Source organism: Myxine glutinosa, chromosome 5 (assembly GCF_964187855.1).
Source record: "Myxine glutinosa chromosome 5, kmMyxGlut1.1, whole genome shotgun sequence".
NCBI lineage: Eukaryota > Metazoa > Chordata > Myxini > Myxiniformes > Myxinidae > Myxine > Myxine glutinosa.
Window position 1 is genome coordinate 112,348,592 of NC_136265.1, and position 24,677 is coordinate 112,373,268.

Sequence of the window (24,677 nt, forward strand, 5' to 3'; positions counted from 1 at the left end):
ATTGATTAGTGAACCTTGGGTTTTGGGGGGGTTTCATCATTTTACTAAACCCAAGTTTGGACTATGTCAGACTGCTGGTCAGTTATTGATTAGAGAACCTTGGGTTTTGGGGGGTTTCATCATTTTAATAAACCCAAGTTTGGATTACGTCAGACTGCCGGTCATATATTGATTAGAGAACCTTGGGTTTTGGGGGCTTTCATCATTTAAATAAACCCAAGTTTGGACTGCGTCAGACTGCCGGTCAGATATTGATTATGGAACCCCGGGTTTTGGGGGGTTTCATCATTTTAATAAACCCAAGTTTGGATTACGTCAGACGGCTGGTCAGATATTGATTAGAGAACCTTGGGTTTTGGGGGCTTTCATCATTTTAATAAACCCAAGTTTGGACTGCGTCAGACTGCCGGTCAGATATTGATTAGAGAACCTTGCGTTTTGGGGGCTTTCATCATTTTAATAAACCCAAGTTTGGACTATGTCAGACTGCCGGTAAGATATTGATGAGAGAACCTTGGGTTTTGGGGGGGTTTCATCATTTAAAAAAACCAAAATTTGGACTACGTCAGACTGCCGGTCTGATATTGATTAGAGAACCTTGGGTTTTGGGGGGTTTCATCATTTTAATAAACCCAAGTTTGGACTGCGTCAGACTGCCGGTCAGATATTGATTAGAGAACTTTGGGTTTTGGGGGGGTTTCATCATTTAAAAAAACCAAAGTTTGGATTATGTCAGACTGCCGGTCAGATATTGATTAGAGAACCTTGGGTTTTGGGGGGTTTCATCATTTTAATAAACCCAAGTTTGGACTACGTCAGACTGCCGGTCAGATATTGGAAGAGAACCTTGGGTTTTGGGGGGTTTCATCATTTTAATAAACCCAAGTTTGGACTGCGTCAGACTGCTGGTCAGATATTGATTAGAGAACCTCGGGTTTTGGGGGGTTTCATCATTTTAATAAACCCAAGTTTGGACTACGTCAGACTGCCGGTCAGATATTGTTAGAGAACCTTGGGTTTTGGGGGGTTTCATCATTTTAATAAACCCAAGTTTGGACTGCGTCAGACTACCGGGCAGATATTGATTAGAGAACTTTGGGTTTTGGGGGGCTTCATCATTTTAATAAACCCAAGTTTGGACTACGTCAGACTGCCGGTCAGATATTGATGAGAGAACTTTGGGTTTTGGGGGGTTTCATCATTTAAAAAAACCAAAGTTTGGATTACGTCAGACTGCCGGTCAGATATTGATTAGAGAACCTTGGGTTTTGGGGGGTTTCATCATTTTAATAAACCCAAGTTTGGACTACTTCAGACTGCCGGTCAGATATTGATAAGAAAACCTTTGGTTTTGGGGGGTCTCAGCATTTTAATAAACCCAAGTTTGGACTACGTCAGTTGGCCGGTCAGATATTGATTTGAGAAATTTGGGTTTTAGGGGATTTCATCATTTTAATAAACCCAAGTTTGGACTACGTCAGACTGCCGGTCAGATATTGATTAGAGAACTTTAGATTTTAGGGGGTTTCATCATTTTAATAAACCCACGTTTGGACTACATCAGACTGCCGGTCAGATATTGATTGGAGAACTTTGGGTTTTGAGGGTTTCATCATTTTAATAAACCCAAGTTTGGACTACGGCAGACTGCTGGTCAGATATTGATTAGAGAACCTTGGGTTTTGGGGGTTTCATCAATTTAATAAACCCAAGTTTGGACTACGTCAGACTGCCGGTCAGATATTGATTAAAGAACTTAGGGTTTTGGGGGTTTCATCATTATAAACCCAAGTTTGGACTACATCAGACTGCTGGTCAGATATCGATCAATTAGAGAACCTTGGGTTTTGGAGGGTTTCATCATTTTAATAAACCCAAATTTGGACTACGGCAGACTGCTGGTCAGATATTGATTAGAGAACCTTGGGTTTTGGGAGGTTTCATCAATTTAATAAACCCATGTTTGGACTACGGCAGACTGCCGGTCAGATATTGATTGGAGAATCTTGGGTTTTGGGAGGTTTCATCATTTTAATAAACCCAAGTTTGGACTATGTCAGACTACCGGTCAGATATTGATTTGAGAACCTTGGGTTTTGGGGGGTTTCATCATTTTAATAAACCCAAGTTTGGACTAAGTCAGACTGCCGGTCAGATATTGATTGGAGAATCTTGGGTTTTGGGAGGTTTCATCATTTTAATAAACCCAAGTTCGGACTATGTCAGACTACCGGTCGGATATTGATTAGAGAACCTTGGGTTTTGGGGGGTTTCATCATTTTAATAAACCCAAGTTTGGACTCTGGCAGACTGCTGGTCAGATATTGATTAGAGAACCTTGGGTTTTGGGGGGTTTCATCATTTTAATAATCCCAAGTTTGGAAGATGTCAGACTACCGGTCAGATATTGATGAGAGAACCTTGGGTTTTGGGGGGTTTCATCATGTTAATAAACCCAAGTTTGGACTATGGCAGACTGCCGGTCAGATATTGGTTCGAGAACCTTGAGTTTTGGGGCATTTCATCATGTTAATCAACCCAAGTTTGGACTACGTTAGACTGCCGGTCAGATATTGGTTAGAGAACCTTGAGTTTTGGAGCGTTTCATCATGTTAATAAACCCAAGTTTGGACTACGGCAGACTGCCGGTCAGATATTGGTTAAAGAACCTTGAGTTTTGGGGGGTTTCATAATTTGAATAAACCCAAGTTTGGACTACGGCAAACTGCCGGTCAGATATGGGTTAGAGAACCTTGAGTTTTGTGGCGTTTCATCATGTTAATAAACCCAAGTTTCGACTACGTCAGACTGCCGGTCAGATATTGATTAGAGAACTTGGGGTTTTGGGGGTTTCATCATTATAAACCCAAGTTTGAACTACGTCAGACTGCTGGTCAGATATCGATCCATTAGAGAACCTTGGGTTTTGGGGGGTTTCACCATTTTAATAAACCCAAGTTTGGACTCTGTCAGAGTACCGGTCAGATATTGATGAGAGAACTTTGGGTTTTGGGGGTTCCATCATTATAAACCCAAGTTTGAACTACGTCAGACTGCTGGTCAGATATCGATCAATTAGAGAACCTTGGGTTTTGGGGGGTTTCATCATTTTAATAAACCCAAGCTTGGACTACGTCAGACTACCGGTCAGATATTGATTAGAGGGCTTAGCGTTCTAGGGGATTTCATCATTTTAATAAACCCAAGTTTGGACTACGTCAGACTACCGGTCAGATATTGATTAGTGAACCTTGGGTTTTGGGGGTTTCATCATTTTAATAAACCCAAGCTTGGACTACGTCAGACTAGACTGCTGGTCAGATATTGATGAGTGAACCTTGGGTTTTGGGGGTTTCATCATTTTAATAAACCCCAGTTTGGACTACGTCAGACTACCGGTCAGATATCGATTAGAGAACCTTGGGTTTTGAGGGGTTTCATCATTATAAACCGCAGTTTGGACTACGTTAGACTACCGGTCAGATATTGATTAGAGAACCTTGGGTTTTGGGGGGTTTCATCATTTTAATCAACCCCTGTTTGGACTACGTCAGACTGCCGTTCAGATATTGATAAGATAACCTTGGGTTCTGGGGGGTTTCATCATTGAAAAGTAGGATCGTGAATCCTACGGTAAAGGCTAGCTAGTACGGAGGATAATAGAGAACAGTGGATCTCGGAAAGGGGCCGTGATCAAACGGTTCGGACAGGACGAGACACTAAACTCCCTTTCGGCACAACATTTAATGAAACAAGGCAAAGATGGTGGCAATAAACTCGCTTACACGAGCCATCAGCAAGAAGCAGGAAGTCTCCTCCCTTAGCGGTGCAAATTAAAAGAGAAAATAAGTAAGAATTACAGGCTCGTGTGGGGGTTACCCCATTGGGACACAATCCACGGTCACTGGACCAGTGGGGCAATGGATGGTATAGGCGTGGCGTGTGCCAGGTGGTTGGAGCCACGCCCCCTTAAGAGGGTTGGGTTTGAGATATATGATGCATGAGTTCCGGTCGGTGTTCATTCCGTCGGAATAAACGAGCCTTGAACCTGCTATGTGTGTCTCGCCTCCCTGTTACCAGCAACTCCTACATTGGTGACCCCGACTGCTCCCGAACGTTGTCGGGGGCCCCAAACGAACATGGCAACAAGCGCAGTTGCAATTAAGCTGATGGAATTTTGGGAACGACAAGCCGCTGTTTAGTTCGCGCAAGCCAAGGCCCAGTTCGCCATTAGGAACATTTCTACCGACGACACGAAATATTATCATGTCGTGTCTGCGCTTAGCGGCTCCACGGCGACCAGGGTGGTGAGCCTGCTCCAGAATCCTCCGGAGGGCGGCAAGTACGAGACGCTAAAAGCGCTTCTGCTTGAAATCTTCGAGCTCACTGAGGCCGAGCGTGCCCGCCAGCTCCTTTCTCTACCCGGACTGGGCGACTCAAAGCCGTCGGAGCTGATGGACCACATGTTGTCTCTCCTGGACAACCACCGGCCATGTTTCCTCTTCAGGGAGCTGTTCCTGCAGCATCTGCCAGGACAGATACGGCCAACTCGCCCATTACGGATTTCCGCACCCTGGCCAGGGAGGCAGACAAGGTTTTCTCCGCCAGGCAGCAATGTAGTGCGGCTGCATGGGACCGTGGTCCCGTCGAGCAGGCGGACACCATGGTGGCCACCATTGCTGCCCAGCAGCGGAAGGCCCCAGGCTTATGCTATTTCCATGCAAGGTTTGGGCCCAAGGCCAAGTCATGCCGACCTCCCTGCAGCTTCAGCGAGTCGGGAAACGGGGTGGCCGGCGCTCGTTAACTGCCATGAGCGTCGGCCGTTCGGGCAGTTTGCTGTTCATTTCGGACACCGACTCCGGGCGTCGTTTCCTCTGTAACACAGGGGCCCAGGTGAGCATTCTACCCGCGTCGGCATTGGACCGGGAGGCCGGGAGGCACGGCCCCACCCTGGAAGCCGCCAACGGCAGTGCTATTCAGACCTTTGGTAAACGGACCGTGGCACTGTGCTTTGGCGGGCAGCGGTTTAAATGGGATTTTGTTATGGCGAAGATATCCACCCCCTTGCTGGGCGCTGATTTCCTCTGCGCCAACGGTCTACTGGTGGATGTGAAAAATCGGCGGCTCATTAATGCAGAGACATTCAGTTTTCTTCCATGCTCGCCGAGCGGGTCCGCCTCGACGCGGCTTGCGAGCACTCTCCCGACCTATGATGAGTTCGCCTGTCTCCTCACCGAGTTCCCGGCCCTTACACGGCCCACCTTTTCGGCCGTTGCCGTCAAGCACGGAGTGGAGCATCACATTCCGACCACCGGCCCACCTGTCTACGCCCGGGCTTGACGCCTCGACCCGGCGAAACTCGCTATCGCAAAGACGGAGTTCAACACGTTGGAGCGCCTTGGCATCGTGCGACAGTCCGACAGCCCATGGGCCTCACCTCTCTACATTGTGCCGAAGCCGGGTGGCGGTTGGCGCCCGTGCGGGGATTATCGCCGCCTTAACGACGCCACTAGCCCCGACCGCTACCCAATCCCGCACATCCAGGATTTTTCTGCCCGCTTGACTGGTGAAGTTTTTTTTTCTAAGGTGGACCTCGTTCGTGGTTACCACCAGGTTCCCGTCCGGCCGCAGGACATTCCTAAGACTGCAGTGATTACACCATTCGGGCTTTTCGAATTCCTCCGTATGCCTTTTGGGCTCAAGAACGCGGCCCAGCCTTTCCAGCGCCTGATGGACAGCGTGTTGCGGGATTTGCCGTTCCTGTTTGTCTACCTGAACGATATCCTCATCGCCAGCGTTTTTTTTTTCTTTATTTTTTGTATACAGAGTCGAGGCTCGTGAAAGAGCTAACATTTATCAAAGAAACAAATCAAACAAAGTATATAAAAAGGGGAGCGTTTGACAAGATGGGGAGAGAAGGGGAGGAAGCACACAAACACAACATTTGAGAGCAGGGACATCGGGCGATGTTTTTGGAGGGAGAGGGCCTGGGGGGAGGCAGGATAGGTATAAAACGCAAGGACACCAAGGACTTCCAGGAAAGAAGTCAAAAGTCACCTCAAAAAAGTGGATTTGGGGTGAAATTAGCGGGGGTAGAAAAGATCAAGGTTTTGGATTGGGGAAGATAAGAGATGGTGGTGAACAGCCGTTTTAAAGACCTGGAGGGAGGAGTGGGATTGAAGAGAGTGAGGGAGTTTGTTCCAGAGGCGGGAGAAAAGAGGAATGAAGGAGTGAAGGTGAGCAGAGAGTCTTGATTTTGGCAGTTTAACCATAAGAGGGTTGCAGGCAGATCTTGTGCGACCTGCAGGAATATTTGGGGGACAGAGCCCAGAGAGAGCTGGGGGAGCAAGGCTGAAGAGGAGTCGGTAGAAGACGGAAAGACCACCAACCTGCCTGTGGTGATTAAGTGAAAGGCCCTCGGTGATAGCGTCATCGCGGGAGATTCCAATGATTCTGAACGCTTTGGTTTCAACAGCGTGAAGACGAGCTAGGTGTGAGGCAGGAGCACCAGCCCAGAGGGGAGAGCAGTACTCCATTGAGCTGCGGGTGAAAGCCTTGTATGTGGTGAGGAGCTCAGGTGTGCCAAGGAAGGACTTCGCACGACGGAGGATGCCCAGTCGGCGACTGGCTTTGGAGGCCAGCTTGGAAATGTGGTTTTCCCAGGAAAGATCATGGCAGATAGTGAGACCCAAAAGCTTGAGTGACAGAACTTCTTGGAGAGGATTATTCAGAAAGTGGATGGGAGGGTTGTCCAGTCGGTCTTTTCGGAGAGACATCGTAAGAGTGTGAGATTTGTCAGGATTGAAAGACATGTTCCACTTGTTTGCCCAGTCTGTGATTTTGTCCAGGTCTGCAGAGAGTGAGGAGGCTGCAGACTGCCGATCTGAGGGATGAGGAATGGAGCGGCAGAGAGTGGAGTCATCAGCAAAGAGATAGAGAGGATTTTCAAGAGAGTCAGAGAGATCATTGATGAAGACCAGAAAACGCATAGGGCCCAGAACACTGCCTTGGGGAACTCCAGCCTGAACAGGAAGAGGAGATGAGAGAACCCCATTCAGGGCCACACGTTGACTATGACTAGAGAGGAAGTCCGCCAGCCATGCGTGGAGATTTCCATGGATACCAAAGGAGGAGCGTTTGGTGAGCAGAATGGGGTGCCAGACCGTATCGAAGGCACGTGATATGTCGAGGGAGACAGCTCTAATTTCCTGTTTGGCATTGAGGACCTCCATCCATTGTTGAGAAAGCAGAAGCAGCATGTCCAGAGTAGAGTGACCAGGTCTGAAACCAAATTGATGATCAAAGATCAAGCCATTGGAGAAGAGGAAAGATTTCATATCCGAAGCAATGATGGATTCCATGACTTTGCTGATAATTGGGAGAAGGCTGATTGGTCTGTAGTTGCGAGGATCTGTTTTTGCACCTTTTTTGTGCAAAGCGGTGATGTTGGCTGATTTCCAAGCAGATGGCAGTTGACCTTGAACAAACGAGAGGGTGAAGAGAACAGAGAGAGGGAGTGAAAGAGCGGAAGAACAGGATTTTAGGACCCATGGGCTGATGCCGTCATGTCCAGTTGCAGAATCAGAGTCGAGGGTTGACAGAAACTTTTCCACCTTGTCAGGAGGAAAGGACACGGAGTCCAGGAGCAGCTGGGTACGACTGGGTACGGTGGGTACAGAGAGGGATGGGTTGGGGACACAAGATTTAGAGGCAAACACAGAGTTGAGGCATTCAGCTTTTTCACGTGCGGAGTCGGCTGTGTAGCCGTTTGAGGTAAGGGAGGGGATGGAGGGGGAACAAACACCAGAAACAGATTTGACCAGATGCCACCAGGGCACCGGCACCGGAGACGCTTCCAGGTCGGAGCACATGCTTCACCTCCGAGCGCTCTTTGAACGCCTCAGTCAGCATGGCCTGATCATTAACCCGGCCAAGTGCTTGTTCAGGGTGGCCTCAATTGTCTTTCTCGGCCACCACATCACGAAGGAGGGGGCCGTCCCACTGCCGTCTAAGGTAGAGGCTGTGAAGGGTTTCCCGCATCCCCTCACCATCAAGGCCTTGCAGGAGTTTTTGGGCATGGTGAACTTTTACCATCGTTTCGTGCCCCGGGCAGCACAGCTGATGTGGCCCCTTTATAAGGCCCTCAAAGGCAAGCCTACCAAACATGCCATTGACTGGACCAAGGAGACTAACCCTAACCAGGCCTTCACGGACGCTAACCTGGCCCTCGCCAGCGCAACCATGCTGGCACATCTGTCACCCGATGCACCGATTGCTCTCACCACGGACGCTTCGGACTATGCGGTTGGCACCGTGCACGAGCAGTGGGTCAATGGGGCATGGCAGCCGCTTGCCTTTTTTAGCCGGCAGCTCCGCCCTAATGAACGAAAGTACAGCACCTTCGATTGTGAGCTCCTAGGCCTCTACCTAGCCATCTGACACTTCCGATACCTGTTGGAAGCCCGCCCGTTCACAGCGTTTGTGGACCACAAGCCCCTGGCTTTTGCCATGTCCAAGGTTTCGGAGCCATGGTCTGCCCGTGAACAACGCCAGCTCTCCTTCGTTTCCGAGTTCACGATGGACATCCAACATGTTGCTGGGAAGGACAATACGGTTGCCGATTGTCTCTCACGATCCATAGGTGGCGCGGTTCACCTTGGCATCGACTACGCCCGCATGGCGGCCGATCAGATCTCCGACCCGGATGTCCAGGCCTGCAGGACGGTGGTCATGGGGTTTCTACTGTCTGATGTGCCATTCGAGGACACGGGCACCACGCTACTGTGCGACGTCCCTTTGGGACGGCCTCGCCCTGTTGTACCCACCAGCTGGAGACGGCCGGTGTTCGAGGCCGTCCACGGTCTTTCTCACCCGGGCAGGAAGGCGTCGCAAAAGTTGGTGGCGGCGAAGTTCGTTTGGCATGGGCTCAAGAAGGACGTGCGCGACTGGACCAACACCTGCGTCGAGTGCCAACGCTCGAAGGTGCATCGCCATACTCAGGCCCCATTGGCACCATTCCCAGTGCCAGAGCGACTTTGACCATGTTCACGTGGACCTAGTAGGACCCCTCCGCCCCTCGCGGGGATTCACCCACCTCTTCACGATGATCGATAGGACCACCAGGTGGCCAGAGGCCGTCCCGCTCACATCTACAACGTCCGCCGATGCGGCCCGAGCGTTCATCGGCACTTGGGTTGCCCGTTTTGGCGCTCCCTCGGACATCTCTTCAGACAGGGGCCCCCAGTTCACTTCAGAGCTCTGGGGTGCTGTGGCCCAGGGGCTTGGGGTAAAGCTCCATCGCACCACTGCATATCATCCCCAGGCTAATGGTTTGTGTGAGAGGTTCCATCGCTCTATGAAAGCTGCTCCCAGGGCCAGCCTCCGGGATGACAGTTGGGCCGACAGACTCCCGTGGGTCATGTTGGGCCTCTGGACAGCCCCTAAGGAAGACCTCCAGTCTTCATCCGCTGAGCTCGTCTATGGCCAGCCGCTGCGGGTTCCCGGGGAGTTCATGCCTGACGCCACAAGCCCCTGGTCCGCTGCCCGTCAGCGGTCGGTTCTCCGGGAGAATGCCAAGATGTTTGCACCAGTGCCCACATCTCAACATGGTTTGCCTCGGGCCCACGTCCCGTCGGATCTGCGTGCAGCGGAGTACGTCTTTGTTTGCCAGGACGCACACCGGGGGCCGCTTCGGCCACCTTACGACGGGCCTTTCAGCGTTCTGGAGGCCGGGGACAAGTCCTCCGTGGTCGACATCGGCAGCAAACCGGACCACTTTTCGGTGGACCGTCTCAAGCCAGCTCACTTGGACCTCGACCAGCCCCCCCGGTTGGCTCAACCCCCACGGTGGGGCCGTCCCCCATCAGATAAGCCCCCGGTTGGCCTGCCTACCGCCAAGCCTCTAACAGTCCCTGCTCGGGTCCTCAGTCGTTTCGGCCGGGTGGTTAAGGCCCCCTGAAAACGGACATTGCCCGTGCGCGTGAATTCTGGGGGGGGGGGGGGAGGGGGCGCATGTGGGGGTTACCCCATTGGGACACAATCCACGGTCACGGGACCAGTGGGGCTATGGATGGTATAGGCGTGGCGTGTGCCCGGTGGTTGGAGCCACGCCCCCTTAAGAGGGTTGGGTTTGAGATATATGATGCATGAGTTCCGGTCGGTGTTCAGGCCGTCGAAATAAACGAGCCTTGAACCTGCTACGTGTGTCTCGCCTCCCTGTTACCAGCAACTCATACACTCGCACTACACCAACATGGCATCAACATATTGCAAGAAAACATTCATAAGCAAAGCAGGAAATCGTACGCACAGCATCAGACACTTTCTATCAAATCATTATAAACTCCAGTTTGGACTATGTCAGATGCCGGTCAGATATCGATAAAAAAGGGAACTTTGGGTTTTGTGATGGACACCTGCGTGTTTAAGGAGGGCGGCAAGGAGTGCTCTTAAGGATAAACAGAAAAAAAGTTTTGAAATAACATGACTGGAGTCGATAATGATCCGATGATGATGAATTGTTGACCCTATAGATTATAGTCCAGAAAGATGTCAATATGGACTCCTTAATATTTTCCTGATGTTAAAACAGCCAAGAAACAATGTGAAAACAAGTACAGATACATTCAAAGTACACCGCCCCATGCCAAATAATGAAATATCCTACAGCGCGGCATTGCCGGGGCGCCTCCGGCGCCCGGCAATACCGCAGTGGGGCTCATAGAGGCTGCATTGGGAGGGAGAGGTGTACACTAATTGATTGATTAATTGTATAATTAAAATCAATAAAAGATTATCACAAAATATTTTCTTAATCAATTGGTTAATACCATAACAAAACCACTAGTGCTTCATCCGAAGATGTATCTTTTAGAAATTTAATTAAGTCATTAATAAAAAATTTAATTATTAATTGATTAATCAATAAATAATAATTAATCGATTAATCAATAAATAATTAATCGATTAAATGATTAATCAATAAATCAGAAATATCCTTGATAGCCACATCACTTGGTCACTGTCATGTCCAAATATTAGCTTCCCAGCTCAAAAGGTGCCTGAGATATTGGCCAAATGAGAAAGAAAATAAATAAATGATTAATAAATGAAAATAAATAAATAATAATCATAAAAAAATGAAATTATTAATCAATTCGGTCAGAGAACACATAAACTACCACTATTTCATCAGAATCTGTAACTTTAAAATAAAAAAAATCGTCATTAATCGAATAATTAAATAATTAATCGATTAATTGATTAATTAATTAATTAATTAATCAAAAATAGCCTTTGCAGCCAAATCACCTGGGCATTGGCATGTCCAAATATCAGCTTCCTAACTCAAAAGGTGCCTGAGTTAATGGTCAGAAGAGAAAGGAAATTTGATTAATTAAATAAGTACTTCATTAATCGCTCATAATTAAATAACTCCTCAATTAATTGATTAATCAAAAAACAAAAAATAACGTTTTTGACAAAGGACTTGCTCACTACTGTGCCGAAATTTCAGCTTCCTAGCTCAAAGGATGGCTGAGATATCGTCCGGACAAACAAGAAAGCAAGAAAGAAAGAAAGAACGAAAACAAACAAACAAACAAACAAACAACCAGGGTGAAAACTGAGTACTCCCTTTCAGCGTGCGTCACTGCCGAGCCCCCTTCGGTGCCCAGTAATGACGATTTGCAATGCCTGGAGATGGCATAGGAAAGGTGCGGTGTACAATAACTCTTGTTAGTAAAAGGTGTGACAATCAGAGGTGTTACGTAAATCATTTTAACAAATTATTTGCTTACCTTCAAAGTCTCCTCCAAAGACCGATTGCCCTCTGTTACCCTTTCCACTTACAATATCTGCAAATGCAAACATCCAACTTATCAGAGCATTACCACACATCAGAGCACGACCACACATCAGAGCACGACCACACATCAGAACACTACCACACATCAGAACACTACCACACATCAGAGCACTACCACACATCAGGGCACTACCACACATTAGAGTACTACCACGCATCAGAACACTACGACACATCAGGGCACTTCCACACATCGTAGCACCACCACACATCACAACACTACAATACATCAGAGCACTTCCACACATCAGAATACTACCACACATCACAGCACTACCGCGCATCAGAGCACTACCACACATCAGAGCACTTCCACACATCAGAGCACTACCACACATCACAGCACTACCGCGCATTAGAGCACTATCACGCATCAGAGCACTACCACACATCAGAATACGACCACACATCAGAATACTACCACACATCACAGCACTACCGCGCATCAGAACACTATCACGCATCAGAGCACTTCCACACATCAGAGCACTTCCACACATCAGAATACTACCACACATCACAGCACTACCGCGCATCAGAACACTATCACGCATCAGAGCACTTCCACACATCAGAGCACTTCCACACATCAGAATACTACCACACATCAGAATACTACCACACATCAAAACACTACCGCGCATCAGAACACTATCATGCATCAGAGCACTACCACATATCAGAACACTACCACATATTAGAATACTACCACATATCAGAACACTGCCACACATCAAAGCACAACCACACATCAGAGCACTTCCACACATCGTAGCACCACCACACATCAGAGCACTACAACACATCAGAGCACTACCACACATCACAACACTACCACAAATCAGAGCACTACCACCCATCAGAGCACTACCACACATAAGAACACTACAACACATCAGAACACTACAACACATCAGAGCACTACCACACATCACAACACTACCACAAATCAGAGCACTACCACCCATCAGAACACTACCACACATCAGAGCACTACCACCCATCAGAACACTACCACACATCAGAGCACTACCACACATCAGAACACTACCACACATCAGAGCACTACCACACATCAGAACACTACCACACATCAGAGCACTACCACACATCAGAACACTACCACACATCAGAGCACTACCACACATCAGAACACTACCACACATCAGAGCACTACCACACATCAGAGCACTACCACACATCAGAACACTACCACACATCAGAACACTACCACACATCACAACACTACCACACATCAGAACACTACCACACATCAGAACACTACCACACATCAGAACACTACCACACATCAGAACACTACCACACATCAGAGCACTACCACACATCAGAGCACTACCACACATCAGAACACTACCACACATCAGAGCACTACCACACATCAGAACACTACCACACATCAGAACACGACCACACATCAGAACACTACCACACATCAGAGCGCTACCACACATCAGAACACTACCACACATCAGAGCACTACCACACATCAGAGCACTACCACACATCAGAACACTACCACACATCAGAACACTACCACACATCAGAACACTACCACACATCAGAACACTACCACACATCAGAACACTACCACACATCGTAACACCACCACACACCACAGCACCATAACACATCAGAACACTACCATTTATCAGTGTCAGAGCACAGACCAGTTTGAAAAATCCTGGTGGTGCTAATTTTTTCAAGCTGACCACCCACATCATTTTGAACCATGAACCACCACATACAGTCCCATTATTTACATCTTTCCATGACAGGGAGCTCATGTACGAGACACCACTCATCAACATGTGACGTCAAAATAATTGCAGCAAAATTTTTTTTTTAAAGCAAATCATAAACAAGAAAGAGCAATCAGAGATTGCAGACCCTCGCCAGGACGTGTTTGTAGTTTGTGTGGTGTTTATGGATTTTTTTTTTTTTTGGTTTTTTTTTTTTGGATACTGAATCGAGGCTCGTGAAAGAGCTAACATTTACTTCACAAACAAATCAACCAGACAAACAAGATAGAAAAAGACAGAAAGAGAAGAGACAAAAAACAGAAAAAGAGGGAGCGGAAGACAAGATGGGGAGAGAAGGGGAAGCACACGAACACAATATCCGAGAGCAGGGAGATGTGTGGAAGGGAGAGGGCCCGGGGGGAGGAGGCATGGGAAAGGGGCGGGGGGTGCTGTGTTTGTGTGGTTTATTGCTGACATAGACTTATGTTAAATCCAATATGGCTGCTGAACCACGTGACTGATGACGTCATTATTATAATGTTTCTCCACCAATTTATCCCGAGATGACGCTCAAGAAATTTCATCCTGATTAGATTAAGTTTTGTACTTGTCGAAGTATGAAGTCATAATTGAGGCACCGATGATGTAATCGTTAACATATGTTATTCACCATGGGGAGTTATTTACAATGAGCCATGTCTCCATTTTTTCTATGAGGCGCTTTCGGAGATAGCAGTGCAAAGTTTTTCGTTTTTTCCAAGATGGCGCCTGTAGAAGTATAACTTATAAGACCTAAGTGGTTGAGAATTGATAAAGTCCCTGTGAGTACGTTTTTACTTGCAGCCAAATTGTAATCTGTTCGTACTTTCTTCTCATTTCAGGAAATAACAGAAACATGCATGTTGTTTTGTAGAATTACTCAGAGCCATAACAATGTTATATAATCTTTTGAAATATGGAATGCTAATAATATGAAACTAATGCTTGGAACAAGTTGCATTTGAATCACAGAATAAGTGTGCTAGAAATGAGATGGAGAAAGGAGCCTGTGACCTGTGACCTATGACCTGGTGCAAACGGCAGCTCTTTGGAGAGCTCTGGAAAATTGCCAGCTTGGCCTTCCTGCAATCACCCACGTCAGCAATAATCTTTCTTCTGAGATCAGTTCCATATGTTTCTCCATGCCCCCACCTCTCCTCCTCGCTGAGTCCTGAAGTTGAGAATGACTTCCAGATAAACCAATACTCCAGAGGACGCTTGTCTCGGCTCCAAGCGGTAACCTCTCTGACCTTCATTGATCAGTGTGACTTCTACAAACATACTTTCTGTTTCTCACGACTTGCATGATGGGAGGCAGATCTTCAGGAGCCAAGCAGTCTGGAGCCTTTACGACCTCTTAATTTCTCTTCTGCCCTTCTTCGCAACATCAAAGACCAACCCAGCTATAAGAGAGCTAAATTTTTTGGAATCGACAACAGACTCGCTCGACCCATTGTTTGCTGTGTGTTCCGTCATGTAACTTGGTGTCTATCGAAGTGAGTTTGTTCCGACGGTGAATTAAATCTTTTACAAAGACGTAATGTCTGTGAACTTTACTTGCTTAAGTGCATAAATATTACTTCAACACGCCCGTACGACGTGACCTATGACGACATTTGATAAATTATACAGGAGGAGGCACAGCGATGGTAAACATTTCCTGTTAATCAGACCAACGGATGCAGAGAAAATCATATTTATTCTGTGCGGACAAACAGACAAACAAGAAATATTGTGCATAGCACGACACCTGTAAGACCCCTAAAATAAGTTGTTGGCCTATGGTGACCTCAAAAATAATTGGTGGTTGAATTCAGTGACCTGGTGTGCAAATCCTCATCAAATTTCAAGTTAATCAGATTAAAAGAGGCTTTTAGAAATTAGGCCTATGTTGACCTTTTGACATATGTTGACCTCAAAAATACTTGGTGGTTGAATTCAGTGTCGAGATATGCAAATCCTCTTCAAATTTCAAGTCAATCAGATTAAAATTGAGGATTTTAGAAATTTGGCCTATGTTGACCTTTTGACCGATGTTGACCTCAAAAATACTTGGTGGTTGAATTCAATGTCAAGATATGCAAATCGTCTTCAGATGTCAAGTTAATCAGATGAAAATTGACAATCTTAGAAATTTGGCCTATGTTGACCTTTGGGCCTATGTTGACCTAAAAAAATATTCGGTGGTTGAATTCAGTGTGCAGATATGCAAATCGTCTTCAAATTTCAAGTTAATCGGATGAAAATTGGGGATTTTAGAAACTTGGCCTATGTTGACCTTTTGCCCTATGTTGATGTGAAAAATATTCGGTGGTTGAATTCAGTGTGCAGATATGCAAATCGTCTTCAAATTTCAAGTTAATCGGATGAAAATTGGGGATTTTAGAAACTTGGCCTATGTTGACCTTTTGCCCTATGTTGATGTGAAAAATAGTTGGTGGTTGAATTCAGTGTGCAGATATGCAAATCATCTTCAAATTTCAAGTTAATCAAATGAAAATTTACAATCTTAGAAATTCGGCATATGTTGACCTCAAAAATACTTGGTGGTTGAATTCAGTGTCAAGATATGCAAATCCTCTTTAAATTTCAAGTTCATCGGATGGAAATTGAGGATTATAGAAATTTGGTCTATGTTGACCTTTTGACCGATGCTGACCTCAAAATTACTTGATGGTTGAATTCAGTGTGCAGATATGCAAATCCTCTTAAAATTTCAAGTTAATTGGATGAAAATTGAGGATTTTAGAAATTTGACAAAGTTCGTGACCTTTGGCCTATGTTGCCCAATTGAACTTTTCGAAAAAATTTCGATTTTCGCAAGTAACAAACGGACCCAAATGCAATAACCTCAGGCGAGGGTAATGCATCATTGACATGCGCAGGGGATGGGGTTTTGCAATCACTTCTGTGTGACTGTGTGTGTGTGTCTGTCTGTCTGCGCCATAACTTTTTTTTACCATTTGAGTTTTGTCATCAAATTTTCACCAACGTTTTATTATGAGACTAGCAGAAGTACCCGGCATTGCCGGGCGGGGGAGGGGAGGGGAACGGGAGGGGGAGGGGGAGGGGGAGGGGAGGGGAGGGGGGAAGGGGAGGGGAGGGGAAGGGGAGGGGAGGGGGAGGGGAGGGGGAAGAGGAGGGGAGGGGGAGGGGAGGGGAGGAGAGGGGAGGGGGAAGGGGAGGGGAGGGGAACGGGGAAGGAGGGGAGGAGAGGGGGGGAGGGGAGAAGAGGGGGGGAGGGGAGAAGAGGGGGGGAGGGGAGAAGAGGGGGGGAGGGGAGAAGAGGGGGGGGAGGGGAGAAGAGGAGGAGGGGATGAGAGGGGGGAGGGTGGGGAGAGGGGGGAGGGTGGGGGGAGGGATGGGAGGGGAGAGGGGTGGGAGGGGGAGGGTGGGAGGGCAGGAGGGGGAGGATGGGAGGGGGGCGGGCAGGAGGGGGAGGATGGGAGGGGGGAGGGGAGGGGGAGGGAAGGGGGAGGGGGGAGGGGAGGGGGAGGATGGCAGGGGGGAGGGGGAGGGTAGGAGGGGGGAGGGGAGAGGGCAGGAGGGGGGAGGGGAGGGGAGGGGGAGGGGGAGGGCAGGAGGGGGAGGGGAGGGGGAGAGGGGAGGGGGGAGGGCAGGAGGGGGGAAGGGGAGGGGGAGGGAAGGGGGAGGGGAGGGGGAGGGGGGAGGGGAGGGGGAGGATGGGAGGGGGAGGGCAGGAGGGGGGAGGGGAGGGGGAGGGGAAGGGGAGGGGAGGGGGAGGGGGAGGGGAAGGGGAGGGGAGGGGAGGGGGGGAGGGGAGGGGGAGGGGAAGGGGGGAGGGGGGAGGGGAGGGGAAGGGGGGAGGGGGGAGGGGGGAGTGGGAGGGGGAGAGGGGAGTGGGAGGGGGAGGGAGGGGGGGAGGGGAGGGGGAGGGGGAGGGGGAGAGGGGAGTGGGAGGGGGAGGGAGGGGGGAGGGGGAGGGGGAGGGGGAGGGGGGTCGGGCAGCTTCTTCTCGGTGGTCACCCATAAAATAGATTTGTAAAAATTTCGGTTGCTCACCTGGTTGAGGGTGGATAGAGCCAATGAGGTGGTATACCTGGCCTTGCACCTTGAATGTAGGCATGAATCCTTGCTCAGTGATGACGCGATCTGCTCCAAACGAAGTCATTTGGAACGAAGAGTTGTAATTACGGATTTCCTTCAGGAAGTGTCTGGATTGAGTCGTAGTTGATTGAAGTAGTTCTTTCAAAGGTTCCGGTGGAGATTGGAGAGAAGGCAAAAGGACATTGCCTCCCCTGCAACACATTCCTGGTGTTTCTCCCTTCCATTTCAAGGCATGGCACAACTGACAGGTGAACGACATGGAGCCAATATCAACGTTTGAGGAGTAGTCAGTGTTCGGATTGTAACTGAATGCAGCCTTCTCCCATGCAATGGCCGGCTGCCGTCTGCCTGATGGTTGCCAGTTGTTGAGTCGTTTTTGGCGCTTTTCTTCTGTCTCCTGCTGTCTGGCCCTCGCTACACTTTGTTGATTGGCGTTTAGACGTGCCTCTGTCTCATCTTCTGTCTCTCGCTGTCTGGCCCTCGCCACACTTTGTTGATTGGCGTTTAGACGTGCCTCTGTCTCATTTTCTGTCTCTCGCTGTCTGGCCCTCGCCACACGTTGTTGATTGGCGTTTAGACGTGCCTCTGTCTCATCTTCTGTCTCTCGCTGTCTGGCCCTCGCTACACTTTGTTGATTGGCATTCAGACGTGCCTCTGTCTCATCTTCTGTCTCTCGCTGTCTGGCCCTCGCCAGACATTGTTGATTGGCGTTTAGACGTGCCTCTGTCTCATCTTCTGTCTCTCGCTGTCTGAATCTAGAGACACGTTCTTGATTGGCTTGTCGATGGTGAAAAGTATCTTCATCGGTTTCATGGAGTCTCCGATCAGCGATTTTCCTTGCTCGGGAGGTTGAACGTGACAAATTTCTTTTCTTCGGTGCCATTGCCTTTATCACAGTCAGTCTTCCAGTCACTCACTCGTAGACGAATTCAAAATACCAAATTCAAAATACTCGTAGACAAAATACCACGTTTACACGTGGTAAGAAACGGTGCAAACGCACGATTGCAACTCTGCGTCCTGTCGTGGGCGTGGCCAACGTGGCCTCATGCTCCCAGGTGATTGGCTAACTCGAGCTCGAGAGAGCCATAATGCGCTACGTTATGGCAAAAAATATGGATCTAAAGATGAAAGGGAAAAAAACCTATGTGGTGTGAATGGCAATGTTCGTCGCTGAAATGTGAAAAAAGGCAGTTGCTTTTCGCTCTGAAATACATGCGAACGCGTAACTGAGTTAATGGCGGCAAGGAACATCATGTGATCGCTCTGAGCGAATCAGCGCGCTGCTCTGCGACCGGTCAGATTCCATGCATAAAGTCCTCGCTGAAATGCGCTGAGGTAAAAATATGGTTTAAAAATATTATGAAATCAATTTTTAGGTCGGCCATGTTCGTCCCAGGCTCAATGGCCATGTCTGTGCCAAATATCAAGTACGTGAGCCTCTCCGTTTAGGAGTCTACCGGTAACATTACACACACACACACACACACACACACACACACACACACACACACACACACACACACACACACACACACACACAAACTGTGTTTTATATATATAGATTATGGAGAAGGCAAATTAATTATTTGGTCGAAAAGTCAAAGGTCAGCATCACATAAAATTGACCAGGCAGCTGGTATTGTATTGACCAGGCAGCGTCACAATCAAATAAGATTGACCTGAAATTTAAAGAATTTGCATATTGGGTCACTGAATTGGTTCACAAATCAAAAGGTAGAATCTGATTGTTTTTATTTAGATCTAAAGCTCAAAGGTCAAGGTTACATAAAATCATCAATTTTCAGTGTATTTTTTTTTTAACCGTTTTTGTTATTTTGGTAATGTATTTGGTTTATTTTGGTTTTTGTTATTTGGGTTTGTTGTTCTTGAGAAAGCCTTTGATAGGGTTCCATGCGAAGTATTGACATGGGCATTGAGGAAGTTTGGAGTGGAGGAATGGTTGATCAGAGTAGTGATGGCAATGTACAAAAGAGCGCGCACAGCTGTAAGGACGAAGGACGGGAACAGTGGTGAGTTTGAGGTGAAGGTGGGAGTGCATCAGGGGTCGGTACTAAGTCCACTACTATTTGTAGCTGTGATGGAAGTGCTGGCTCAGAACGTGAAGGGGGGTTTACCGTGGGAGTTGTTGTATGCAGATGATCTGGTGTTGATTGCGGAAAGTATGGATGGACTGAAGGAAAAGATGAACAAGTGGAAGGAATGTATGGAGACAAAAGGTCTGAAGGTGAATATCGGAAAGACGAAGGTGATGGCAAGTGGTAAAGCATGTAGTGAGGTGGAAAGAACTGGGAAGTGGCCGTGTGCTGTGTGTAGGAAGGGTGTCGGAGTGAACTCCATTCAATGTACAATGTGCGCTGAGAGGGTTCATCAAAAATGTAGTGGTCTGAGAGGGTCATTAACAAGTGTGGCAGCTACATTCAAATGCAAGGTGTGCACAGAGGGAGCTGCAGATGGAGGAAATGTTGAGTTGGATCTTGGAGCTGGAAGGTGTGAAAACATTTTGTTACCTTGGAGACATGCTGAATGGAGAAGGTGGATCAGACTCGGCAACGGTTGCTCGAGTGAGATGTGCATGGAAGAAGTTTCGGGAACTGAGTGGCGTGCTGACGAGGAGGGGAGTGTCGTTGAAGCTGAAGGGAAAGGTGTATGCTGCATGTGTGAGAAGTGTTATGATTTATGGGAGCGAGACATGGGTAATGAACGTAGAGCAGCAACGAAGGCTGGAAAGGGTGGAAATGCGAATGGTTCGGTGGATGTGCGGAGTATCGTTGAGAGAGAGGAAGACAAATGATGAATTGCGAAAGATGATGGGAATAGAGCCTGTGATGGATGCTGTGAAGAGGAACAGGTTGAGATGGTTTGGTCATGTGTTGACGAAGGATTAAAGTGACTGGTTGAGAAGAGTGATGGAAATGAATGTAGAAGGAAGTAGAGGACGGGGAAGACTGAGAAAGACTTGGCTAAAGATGGTGGAAGAAGAAATGCGGGCAAGGGGGTTAACAAGGAGAGATGCAGAAAATAGGGCAAAATGGAGAAGATTGTTATGGGGACCGCAAGGCTAACCCCCGCTCTCGCAGGGAAAATGGCCTTAAAATGCATGTTGTTGTTGTTATTGTTGTTTGTTATTTTGGTAATAAGGATGAAGAAGAAGACGTCTGATTACAAATGGATGAGGGCAGGCTTTGCATTTCAGATGCTTTCTACTTATTGTAGAAGAAAGACAATAAATAGTGCACATACCACCACCCTGCAGCCAGCCATCGGGTACCACACGATGAATAGAAGAGCCAGCGTAGTGAAGACCAGCGGTTTGACCAACACATAGAGAAATGAAATTGTCACAGGTCTTGGGACAGATGTCTGTGAACAGCTAGTGAACAAAAAAACCCCATCATTTTCATGGCACTACATCTCCATATCAACATACATATATATATATATATACATATATACCCACACACACACATATATATAAATACATATATATAAATATATATATATAAATATATATATATAAATATATATATATAAATATATATATATAAATATATATATATAAATATATATATATAAATATATATATATATATATATACACATACATACAGTATATATATATATATTTATATATATATATATACACATACATACAGTATATATATATATATATTTATATATATATATATATATGATGGATCCGTGACTTAGGACTCAAGACTCATGATTGAGAGAAGGAACAACTGAGATATTTATTTGATTCATCAAACACACAAGCTTGTGGAAAGCAAAATGCATAAAACTGAGGCCCACAAGGACCAGGATTCCAACATGATGCTCTCAAATAATTCGGTCGAGTTTCACTTTATAAAGGGAATATTGGGGTGTGGTTTTTAGCTCAAGACAAAGAGAAGGACGGAGTGGTCTTCGGTGTCACTCATGGGTCAACCATGTTGACGATTCTCTAGAAACCAGTTAATTGAGGGAAAGTTCAGCAAGTCGTTAAAATGTCAAACATGAAAAGTGATCTAGCACAGTTAAGGGGGACTGGGAAGATACGGTTTGGTCTTCACAGAGTGAAGGATAATACCATCAGGGTCTGGCTTTTACAAGACATATAATTCTTTTTAAGGATATAGTAAGTTCCAAAAGGATATTTCGACAGTAAGAGACATGCTATAAAAAGTCACACAAAGTATATAATCCTTGAGATACATGACAGGCAAAGTAAGTCTTTTAAAGGGAAAAGCAGGGTTTCAAAGGATCTAAAGGATATGATATTTTTAAGCAAAGCAAACATGGTTGGTTTATATTTGGTAATTGGTCAAACAATATAAGGACACAAGGGGGGCAGGGGTCTCAAGCCACGCATATATATATATATATATATATATATATATATATATATATATATATATATATATATATAATAATAGCCGTAGATGATTCTGTCTGTCTGTCTGTCTATCTGTTGGGTGTCTGTCCGGGGTGTGGCTTACTCGGTTTGCAGAGTAGCTCCACCCATAGCTCCACCCATTCTGGGAGTGGCTATAAACAAATATCCACCATTTTATTAACTCGCATAGCTTTGAGTCCTGTTTTGTAGGCCCGTGGTGTCTTGCTCTCCCCCAGTTTTATTTCAAATCAAATTCGATAAATCATTTCATTTTTCACAGTCGCTAACATAGTTTTAGACTCGGTTGAAAAAAAACGGGAAGAAAATCCGATGAAAGTTGCCGTTTATAGAACGAAATGAATTCTCAAAGGCCTGTAACTTCAAGGCCATTGAGTCTCTCTCACGCCTTTATCTCCAATCTAACTCACCATATGATTTCATTTTTATCGATGGTTTTACTTTTAGACTCGGTGTCAGCAATAATTGAGAACAATCCACACACGCGGGAAAATGCAGAGATATATTTTTTAAAATCGCGTCATGGTGTATCATACACCGCCCAACATGACACCGCCGGCAATGTGTCGATATATATTAAAAATTCGCTTTTGCTTTTCCGTTATGATATATTACTATTTCGTTTGATGATAGTCGTCACAAAAACGTCAACAATGATGCCGACATATATTTCTTCGTTTTTATTTCATTCAACATATTAGCCGGAAGTAAAATATGTTTCAGGAAATTACCGAGAGATATTTCTTCGTTTTTTTTATTAGTTATGTGCGCATACACTTTAAATAGGTTTATTTGAAATCTTTAATTTTCCACAAACATTCCACACACGCGGGAAAATGCAGAGATATATTTTTTAAAATCGCGTCATGGTGTATCATACACCGCCCAACATGACACCGACGGCAATGTGTCGATATCTATTTTAAATTCGATATATCATTTCATTTTTCACAGTCGCTAACATAGTTTTAGACTCGGTTGAAAAAAAACGGGAAGAAAATCCGATGAAAGTTGCCGTTTATAGAACGAAATGAATTCTCAAATGCCTGTAACTTCAAGGCCATTGAGTCTCTCTCACGCCTTTATCTCCAATCTAACTCACCATATGATTTCATTTTTATCGATGGTTTTAGAGTCGGTGTCAGCAATAATTGAGAACATTCCACACACGCGGGAAAATGCAGATATATTTTTTAAAATCGCGTCATGGTGTATCATACACCGCCTAACATGACACCGACGGCAACGTGTCGATACATATTAAAAATTCGATATATCATTTCATTTTTCACAGTCGCTAACATAGTTTTCGACTCGGTTGAAAAAAAACGGGAAGGAAATCCAATGAAAGTTGCCGTTTATAGAACGAACTGAATTCTCAAACGCCTGTAACTTCAACTTCAAGGCCATTGAGTCTCTCTCACGCCTTTATCTCCAATCTAACTCACCATATGATTTCATTTTTATCGATGGTTTTGGACTCGGTGTCAGCAATAATTGAGAACATTCCACACACGCGGGAAAATGCAGAGATATATTTTTAAAAATCGCGTCATGGTGTATCATACACCGCCCAACATGACACCGACGGCAACGTGTCGATATATATTAAAAATTCGCTTTTGCTTTTCCGTTAAGATATATTACTTTTTCGTTTGATGACAGTCGTCACAAAAACGTCAACAATGATGCCGACATATATTTCTTCGTTTTTATTTAATTCAACATTATTAGCCGGAAGTAAAATATGTTTCAGGAAATTACCGAGAGATATTTCTTCGTTTTTTAAAATTAGTTATGTGCGAATACACTTTAAATAGGTTTATTTGAAATCTTTAATTTTCCACAATATAATTTACTTGCCATTTATCATTTGATGATTACGAGACAAATTCCTCTTGAGGATCGTGACAATTCATGCGCTGCGTGGAAACTTCTATTTCCAAAATGAATGAGACGATCGATGAAGAACGCAGACTTGAACAGGATGCAGCAAGAAAACGAATGAGACGGGCGAACGAGTCCATCGACGAACGTCAATGCAAACTTGCGGGGTCACCCGTGGGAATCCCACGGGCATGGATGTGTGTGACATTTCGACATATTGAGTTAGATGCTGCACATTCATTTTTACAAAATGGTTACTGGCAAGTCATCAGATCCAGAAATGGTGTAAAAACCACCGTTTAGAGGCCATTTTTCCCCGCAAAGCGGGGGTTGGCCTTTTCGGGGACCGTGGTAGTTGTTTTTTTGTCCCCTTTTTGAAGCAATGTTTTACGGCCGGATGCCCTTCCTGACGCCAACCCTTTTTGCCGCCTTCAACGACAAACAGGGAATTACCAGTGAACTGGTACTCAATTAGCCGACCTCGGAAGGATGACAGGCTGAGTCAACCCCCCTGGCATTAATTCGGCGATCGACCGAGATTCGAACCCAGGATCCTAAGCCGGCACCCTAGCCGCTAGCCCAACACCAGAAATGGTGTCATGAACACAATTTATTTACGCACA

The 24,677-nt window shown here is 46.3% G+C and overlaps 1 protein-coding gene across 2 annotated transcripts in view; it reads right to left on the bottom strand.

Annotated features, from left to right (window-relative positions):
• The window catches only part of PPIL6 (peptidylprolyl isomerase like 6), a 153,201-nt gene that overhangs the window by 74,533 nt on the left and 53,991 nt on the right, over nucleotides 1–24,677 (bottom strand). For both annotated transcript variants that reach the window (XM_068116588.2, XM_078778543.1), the window contains 2 exons: nucleotides 20,998–21,127; nucleotides 11,799–11,855 (listed from right to left, as the gene is read on the bottom strand). In XM_068116588.2, coding sequence (XP_067972689.2) covers nucleotides 11,799–11,855; nucleotides 20,998–21,127 — 187 coding nt within the window. The remainder of the gene's footprint in view (nucleotides 1–11,798; nucleotides 11,856–20,997; nucleotides 21,128–24,677) is intronic.